This window comes from Asparagus officinalis, chromosome 3, assembly GCF_001876935.1.
Source record: "Asparagus officinalis chromosome 3, Aspof.V1, whole genome shotgun sequence".
Lineage (NCBI taxonomy): Eukaryota > Viridiplantae > Streptophyta > Magnoliopsida > Asparagales > Asparagaceae > Asparagus > Asparagus officinalis.
The window spans coordinates 3,014,566-3,023,433 of NC_033796.1; the positions used below are offsets into that span (position 1 = coordinate 3,014,566).

At 43.0% G+C, this 8,868-nt stretch overlaps 2 protein-coding genes and 1 pseudogene across 2 annotated transcripts; 1 reads left to right on the plus strand and 2 right to left on the minus strand.

The window, feature by feature from the left end:
* Positions 477–1,816, plus strand: LOC109832653 (serine/threonine-protein phosphatase 7 long form homolog). The gene is made up of 4 exons (XM_020400045.1): positions 477–818; positions 893–980; positions 1,057–1,316; positions 1,572–1,816. The coding sequence occupies exons 1-4, from the start codon at positions 538–540 to the stop codon at positions 1,582–1,584; spliced, it is 642 nt and encodes a 213-aa protein (XP_020255634.1). The 5' UTR covers positions 477–537; the 3' UTR covers positions 1,585–1,816.
* On the minus strand, positions 4,161–5,991 carry LOC109832654 (pentatricopeptide repeat-containing protein At4g33170-like). Its single transcript, XM_020400046.1, has one exon. The coding sequence runs from the start codon at positions 5,943–5,945 to the stop codon at positions 4,302–4,304; it is 1,644 nt and encodes a 547-aa protein (XP_020255635.1). The 5' UTR covers positions 5,946–5,991; the 3' UTR covers positions 4,161–4,301.
* Positions 6,904–8,577, minus strand: LOC109832499 (annotated as a pseudogene).

Here is an 8,868-nt window from a genome sequence, read left to right on the forward strand (position 1 = left end):
AGGTAATACGAATAAATTAGATATATATTTCTTCGATTAATGTAATTTTTTAATGAATATACTTAAAACTGATTCTCGTTTTATGTGCAGCCCGTACCAGAGTACACGATGATCGAGCATTCCCATAGTCATTCGGCATGGGTCATAGAGGATGAGAGGGTACTAGCTTTGATCGCTCAGGCCGGTTTTCGACCGTGTTCGACGATTCGTTATATCAGGCTTGATTGGCCGCTTATCACTGCTTTGATTGAGAGGTGGAGGCCAGAGACCAACACCTTTCACATGCATATAGGGGAGTGCACGATCACTTTACAGGACGTGACCGTCATACTTGGGCTCCGGATTGATGGACCGGTAGTTACGGGCACCGACGATCATAGTTGGCCGGAGGTATGTGCCCGACTACTTGGACAGGTTCCCGATTTGAGGAGTGGTGCGATGAAGCTATCGTGGCTTCGTCAGACATTTTAGGGCGACATACCAGAGGATGCCTCTGATGAGACGCTCCAGTTTCATGCTCGTGCATACATATTGCACATGATAGGGTGCGTACTATTTCCTGATGCGAGCAAGACTCTGGTACATGCACGATGGCTGCTACTGCTGGAGGATTTTGGTGTATGCGGCGCACTATCGTGGGGCAGTGCGGTGTTGGCATATTTGTATCGAGAATTGAGTAGAGTATCTCTGATGCAGAATAAAGAATTCAAGGGATGCTGTACGTTGATACAGATTTGGTCATGGGAGCGCATTCATATTGGACGACCCACTTTACTTATGCACCGTGACTTAGAGGGGCAGTATCCGTTGGCATACAGGTATAATTGTACACACACATATTTCATTCGTAACCTGAATATTTGTACTTATATATTCGCTATTCTGCATATAGGTATAACGTGCGATACGCTCAGTACAAATCAGCGACGCGTCACCGTCAGTTTTACCGAAATGAGCTTGATGGCCTCCAGCATGAACAGGTAAATATAAAACTCAAGAAGTATGAATATTATAGTTTTTCTGTATGATAAAGATAAATGTTTTACTTTATTTCAGTTCAAGTGGAGACCCTATACACCGCCGGAGCTCGATATACATTCTCTTGCACCTATCTGCCGAGATAGTCCCGACTTGTGGAGAGCCAGAGTTCCATTGATCTGTTGGGAGATCGTAGAGATGCATGTACCGGACCGTGTGCTACGGCAGTTTACACTCTCTCAGCATATTCCAGATCCTGTCGAGCAGATCAATCGTCGGCGGCGCCCTACATCGCACCGGACTGACTGGGCCGTAGTCCGTGCGGCCTACATAGACAGGTGGGTTCAGAGGTGGGATTGCTTACAGGATACGAGGCCCACAGCTGTTGACTATACCACGTATATGCGTTGGTATTGGGGTATCACACGTAGATGGATCACGCGTGACCCACAGCCTTTAGCTGGACACATGCCACGCCCACCGACAGATAGTTACATCCCTAGTGGGATGAACGAGAGAGATTACGTAAGTTTCTAAGCTAAATTATAATATTTTTTATTGAGTTGATACTTAATAAATTGTTTACCACGCAGGTCCGTGTTTTAGATAGCATTGATGCTGATATTGATGCGCACGTGACTGAGATTCAGGATCAGGTGGCGTTAGGTCTCCTCAGCAGGATCAAGAAGAGCATAGCGCAGGTGTTCCATAAGACTCACGTCGACGAGTTCGCAGGCCGTGAGGACAGGTCTCGCTCATTTGGACGGGCGTACGCTCGACGTCGACGGCCGCGTGATGATGACGCCGGCACTTCGCATGCCGATGGAGCCGGCACTTCGCATGCCGATATCATGTATATATTGTTGTTTGCAAATAAATTGGCATATATATGAGTTATAATTCATTGTTGAATCATGTATATATTGTTGTTTGCAAATAAATTGACATATATATGATTTACAGGTAAATATACAAAACCTGCACAACAGCTGTGCATGCTGGGTGACCTGCAACTTCACGGGATTTCAAGTTGCAGTGCCAAATTTCCAGAGACTCGATCTTTGGCAAATTGTGGACTGCAACTTCACGGGACTTGAAATCCCGTGAAGTTGCAGTCACAATTTGCCAGAGACTCGATTCTCTGAAATTGCTGACTGCAACTCCACGGGAGTTCAACTCCCGTGGAGTTTTAAGCACAAATTAAGCTTCACGGGAGTTGAACTCCCGTGAAGTTTAATTTCTCCATAAACTTCACGGGAGTTGAACTCCCGTGATGTTTCGGAGATTTTTTTACAAAAACCGACCTGTTTTCAGCGCTGGGCTGAAAACAGGTCGGTTTTTGCAATTATTATGAAAAGGGGTCGGTTTTTACAATTAAATGTCTAAAAGGGTTGGTTTTGAAAATTTGTCCTATTTCTCATATATATATATATATATATATATATACACACACACACACACACACGGGGTGAAAGTGATTGGATCAACAAAACCCAGAAAGATTTCTTTCACCCTTTTACCCCTGCAAAGATACAACTTATAATGAAGCTCTTAATTAAATCAAATCTTGAATCCAAAATTACAAAAGTTCTTAAAAAAAGTGTATCTTAAAAGAATAGAAATTTCCTTACCCTACACGGATCGTGAGCGTGACACTCTTCAAAATGGTTCTCTAAATCACCAGTTATCTTTTGCAGATGTGTATGTACAGAGATTGTCTGTATCATGTAACTGCGCTAGTCTGTCCCACTTGTAGAAGAATCAGATGTACGTCTTGAACAAAGTTAATCTGGTGAAGTAATTTCTATGTTTGCGTTACAAACACAACCTTGCACCTTAGTTTTTTGTCTCAACTTCACCATCTTCTGCTAACCCTGTGGTTACTCATATAACATGGTGCAGTGTAATAAGGCCGTCTCTTGTCTGACTTCAAAAGATGCAAGTCACACTGGATAGATGCCAACTCCCACAAACAGGCTGATCATGCATACTTGTTAGAGTTCAGATACTCTCTCGGCAGTCACAGTAATGGATCTTTGAATTGGATCTTACATGTAAGCTGATAACAAAGCATTGGAACTGTTGGGGGGTCAGTATAAAGGCAGATCCCCGCTCCCCCCCCCCCCCCCCCCCACTGCATGTTGAAATGCGAGCTCTTTATTGATTTTATATATCAATGTCCTGAGATGAACATCTCCAGCACTGACAAAACGTAATATATCGGCTCTCGAATATCCTCTTTTATTTCAGAGATTTAACAGGTTTCCCCTGCTTACTTTCCATTGCACAATCAACCAGTTGTTAGCAAATGTATATTATTATGGTAGAACTAATTCGGAAAGGGAAAGTTGGTAAGATGTCGAATTACAACAGGAATGACGAACATCTTGTTTCGATGGGGGTGCATGGTGTAGAGGGTAAGGGAGGTGAAAAGTTCATCCCATTTGGGAGTTGTTTTAAGAGGGACTGGAGGGGAAGAGGTGTGAAAAATTTCATCTCAATTAACCTCCAATCTGTCTGACCAATGGATGTGAAAAGTTTTGAACCATTATGATATTAATCCAACGGCTAATATTAGCTCAAACCTAAATTCCTCTCCATTTCCTTTGCTAAACTCCGAAACATGATATCCTTCCCTTTGTTTCACTTCCCTTCCCCATTTTCCTTCCCCATTTTCTCTTCCCTTCTTTTCCCTTCATCTCTGATAGTAAACTCTCAAACGTAGTGTAAGTTTAAATCTGGCGAAATGTCAAATATAAAGGAGGGCCCTCAACACTAAAGAGATGCATATCAAAAGACAATAAACAAGGTAGCTGCACAAGTATCATTTAACTATTATTTTCTCTCGAAACGACAGCCTATCGAAAACGTTTTAAATCTTTTTTTCACTATTTTACCATTCTCACATAGTGTTTTTTTAGCAGATTTCTATCTTTAGTTATCAGAAAGAAGCAGCAAACCTGAAATTTTGGCTCTAATGAGAAGAGGTCTAACGAGCAGCGACAAAAAAAAAACACCCAATTACTAAAAACAACTAATTAAACTTACATGTTTGGAAAATAAAAAATAATGTAAAATTGGAATGGAATGACCACAGAGTTGATGGCATAAACATGTAACATCCGGAAAATAAGCAACATTGCTAACTGATATCTGTTACCAGATTATGAACAGACAAGAAATGCAAACGACATGATAATGACATATCGATCCTTTGAAGGTTTCAAAGGCCAGCTGGAATCTCATCGATTGCCAAATCATCTCAGGAGTAAGATGGTTCGTCCAATGAAGGAAAATTTAATTAAAATATACAATAAATTCAGTTATATGGTTCTACAAAGATCTGGAAGTAAATAAAATTTCTCTGCTATAAGGTTCAAACCTTGCAATGCCTCTATGATCTCCACAATTCTTGTGTGAGAGAAATCCCCCACCGTAAACTTCTCAGCAATGTCCTTCACTGCAATTAAGCTATGACCAGGCTCCTTCTTTACCCCACTTCCTTTCAGCAACTTCCTTGCCTCTGCGACAGCCTCCCATTTCCCATCCGAAGCATACAGATTTGATAATAGAACATAAGGTGAGCTCGAGCTTGGCTGAAGCTCCATAAGTTTCCTTGCAGCCCTTTCACCAACCAAAACATCCCTATGAATCCTGCAAGAAGAAAGCAAGCTACCCCATATAACCAAATCATTCACAAAATCAGATGTATTTACATACTCTTCAGCCTCCTCTAATCTCCCTGCTCGGCCCAAGAGATCAATCAAACAAGATAGATGCTCAATCTTGGGCAGAATCCCATAAGTTTCTTTCATGGAGTTGAAACAAGCCAGCCCTTCGTCCACTAACCCAGCATGACTACAAGCTTTAAGAAGCCCAATGAAGGTGACAGAATCCGGTGTCACTCCGTTATCCTTCATCTTCTCAAAGATGTCAATGGCTTTCCTCCCAAGGCCATGATTTGCAAGTGCAACTATCATCGTGTTCCATGAAACCAGGTTCCTATCCTGTAAAGAATGAAATACCAAAATCGCACGCCGAATCGAGCCACACTTGGCGTACATGTTGATGATGGCATTACCAACTCCTACGTCGAAGGAATCCTTAGCTCTAATAAGACGGGCATGAACCTGAGCACCATAATAGATATAAGAAAGCTCAGCACAGGCAGCGAGGGCACTGGTCAGTGTGAATTCATCAGGATCCACACCAAATAAGCCTTCCATCTCTTTATAAAGTCTCAAACCCTTGGCATGCTCTTCACAGTGAGAACAGGCAGCAATGTATGCATTACATGTTATCACATCTTTCTCTTTGATAGACTCAAAAGCCTTGTCGATCTCCATGATCAAGCCGCACTTTGAGTACATGGTCAATATCACGTTACCAACAAAAGCTGTGATGTCAAGCCCAAGCTTGATGGTGTGGCAATGCAGTCCCTCACCAGTCGAGAGATCCTCTGTTTTCGAGCAAATTCCAAGCACAGCGACATAAGAGAATTTATCAGCATGCAAGCCTTCTCGCTTCATAAGTTTGAAAAGCTCCAACCCCTTGCCCGGTTGCAGATTCTCTGCGAAACCCGTAATCATCGTGTTGTAAGAGATCGAGCAGGGCTCTGGCAAATTGTTGAAGATAGAGAAGGCATTGTCGAAGCAACCACATCTCATGTACATCGATATGAGGGAATTGGAGACGAAAGAAACGCCGCAGTGGCCAGTTTTCAGCGTGCTGGCGTGGACCTGTTTGCCCTGGGTGAGGGCCGAAAGGCTACCACAGGAGCTGATGACGCTAGCATATGCGTACTCGTTAGGCTGGAGTTTCATTTGTGCGAAGAGGTCGACGGCCATTGCGTGCCTGCCGGATTGATCGTAGCCGGCGATCAAAGCTGACCATGAAACGAGGTTTCTTTCGGGCATTTCAGCGAAGATTCTACGCGCGCATTCGACATTGTTGCACTTGGCGTACATGTTGGTTAAGTGGTTGCATATGAAGAGGTCACCCCCGCCTACCTTTTATGGCACCATGGGTGTAGGGAGAGGCCGCAATTGAAAGCTATTGCTGCAGTAGCCCACCCACCTTCTGGATGATCATGGCCTCTGAATGACGGCCTCATGCGTTCATAGAAATGACCATATTGTCAGGTTGGACTTTGGAGGAGGTAGAGAATGTTGTTATGTTCAACTGTCCAATAAATGCTATAAATGGAACGGTTTGGTTCCTAGAAAAGAGAGGGTGTGAGTGAGAGGTGTCCAACTCTACACTAAAGAGACGTATATTAAATAAAAGTAAGAAGGCTAAAAAATAATAATAAAAAAAATAAAAAAGAAAGAAAGAAAGAAGGAGAAAATTATATACACGCCCCCCCCCCCCCCACCCCACACCCCCCCCCCAACTTCGGACGATTGTCGAAAATCACCTCAAGTTTCAAATATCATAAACCCCACCTTAAGTTTAGGGTTATGAGAAAAAAACCCCTTAAGTTTTAGATTTTATCAGAACATCCCCAAAATTAGGTTTTTTTTGATAAAATCTCAAAGTTAACGGGTTTTCCGATAAATTTTGAAAAGCTAAAGGGGGTTCTGTGATAATCCTATACTCAAGGGGGTGTTTTTGATACTGCCCCCCCCCCCCATATTTCCACCTTAAAAGAATTAAATAAGGTAGCTGCACGGTTATCACTCAACAATTAGCTTCTCTGAGAAGTACAGCCTCATCAGAAACGTCTTAAATTTCGGCTATAACTGAGAAGAGGCCTGAAGTGAAGCCATTAATAATAATAAAATACATGCAACCACTGAAAAAAAACATAGGAATTGAAGTTGCATATCTGGATCAGTAATCTAAGATTTGGGACAGCATGCATGCATGACCACAGAGAAGATGGTAGGAAAACGCTGTAACATCTGTAGAATGAACACCATTGCTAACTGACCTCCCCTTACCAGAGGCTAAATAGAAATAATAAGCAAACAAACATCAGGAGAACCCTAGGGGTTCTGTGAGGATTCAAATGGTCAGGCCAGAATCTCTGAACTTAGCCTCCGTGATCTCGTCCAATCGCTGAACCATCTCAGGAGTGAGATGGTTCATCCAACCCCCAACAGTGCCATGACCAAATAGAATGTTGTTGTTCAATGCTCCATGGGCCATTTCAGTTGTACCAACCTTGTTGACCACCAAAGTGCTCAAGTTCTTGAAGTCACACAGCTGAAGTATGCTCTCTACCCCCTCCCTCCTTTTCTTCATAGGCTGTGAAGGGGCGTCCGATGGACTCAGCCAACCTCTTCAACTCAGCAATCGGATCATGCATGATCTCTTCGTATCTCATGAACAAAGTTTTGTACTTGTCGATTTCCAGGCTAGCTTTCCAATATCTGAGCACGTGATCCCAGTAAGGCCCGAAAAAAGTAAGCCCGTTACAGAACCGGTTAAAGTCCACTTCAAGTGGCTGGGGCTCTCTTCCAGAGCTCAGACTAACCTTGTTAACAAAGTGCCGCAGTGAGATAAACATATCCTTGGCACTGTTGGGGAATTTAGTCTCCCCGCCTACTACAATCTACGTAACTTGGAAGGCAACCCACAATCAACAAGATATAAAATATCCACAATCAAGAAGAAAGAACACCGAGATTTATGTGGTTCGGTCGACCAACTTCGACCTACGTCCACGGGCAACAATACGAGAAATCCACTATGTATCAGAGAGAACTACAAGAGGAACCACTCAACCTACGTCCACGGGCAACAATACGAGAAATCCACTATGTATCAGAGAGAACTACAAGAGGAACCACTCAACTCTCGTCTCTCACTATGTATCAGAGAGAACTACAAGAGGAACCACTCAACTCTCGTCTCTCAATCTCTCAACCTCACATTCATAATCAACTCTCATATTCTCTCTAAAGCCCTCTCCTTATAATCTTTTGAACTGACAAAGACTCCGAATCCTCTCCCAATGATGTAATCTTTTATACAGACAAAGACTATGAAACTCTCACCTCTCACACAATATTCCTGAATCAGGATACGCCCCCTGCTAACCCTATATTTTAAGAATATTGGCTCTCTCTCATCTGCTTGATATTTCTTCCAACAATAAAAGAATATATATAGGAAAACCAAAACCTCATCTGTAGCCTAACTTCCTAATTAGAATAGGATTCAAACTCTTAATCATGATGAAACTCAATCTCCTAATCATGATAGATCTCTAATCCTATCTAATTTTCATGAAGTTATACAAAGATTCAAAGACACAATCCTATCAGGAACTACGACACAAATAGACAATTCGGCAACCAGACTCAACGATGGACCTCGGTAGCGAATGTAGCGGGATGTGAGTAGAGAAAAACCTCGGATATGGGAAGGAGCCTAGCTGTGTCACGCAATCTTTTGCGTAAAATTGGTTTTCAAGGAACGAAACGCATTGGTGGGGGTTCAGCGTGGAAAAGAGGCGGAGAGGATCAGAATTCGTGTCGCGGCGATTGACAGTGGCAAAGAGGAGGGCCTTCAGCCAGGTAGTTCCTGATTTTGGGAAGGTCGCAAGGACTATATGTCAGTAGGTCTGGCCTTGAACAATTCTCGGGCTGCCATGGTTCCAGTGAGGACAGGCACAGTTCCAAACCAACCATTATGGAACTAAAGTTGGCTTGAACAGCAACTGCCGAAGCTTGGAAGTGGTGCTAGAAGGTCTCTATAGCGTTGGTATGTTCTTCGATGGCTCTCTTGCTCATCGTCTTGACTGGTCGAGCCCAGGGATCTGGAGAGGAGACGGCATCACGCCATAGTAACTGAGGTATATAGCTAAGAGAAGAAAGCTGGGGGTGGGGGTGATAGAGAAATTATGGATATGGCTAGAGAAAATATTTGCAGGAATGTAATTGA

Coding starts and splice junctions, on each gene's coding strand:
- LOC109832653 (XM_020400045.1), top strand. CDS start 538: ATGATAGGGTGCGTACTATTTCCTGATGCGAGCAAGACTCTGGTACAT. Junction 819..892: donor CAGTATCCGTTGGCATACAG/GTATAATTGTAC, acceptor TTCTGCATATAG/GTATAACGTGCGATACGCTC. Junction 981..1,056: donor ATGGCCTCCAGCATGAACAG/GTAAATATAAAA, acceptor ACTTTATTTCAG/TTCAAGTGGAGACCCTATAC.
- LOC109832654 (XM_020400046.1), bottom strand. CDS start 5,945: ATGTACGCCAAGTGCAACAATGTCGAATGCGCGCGTAGAATCTTCGCT.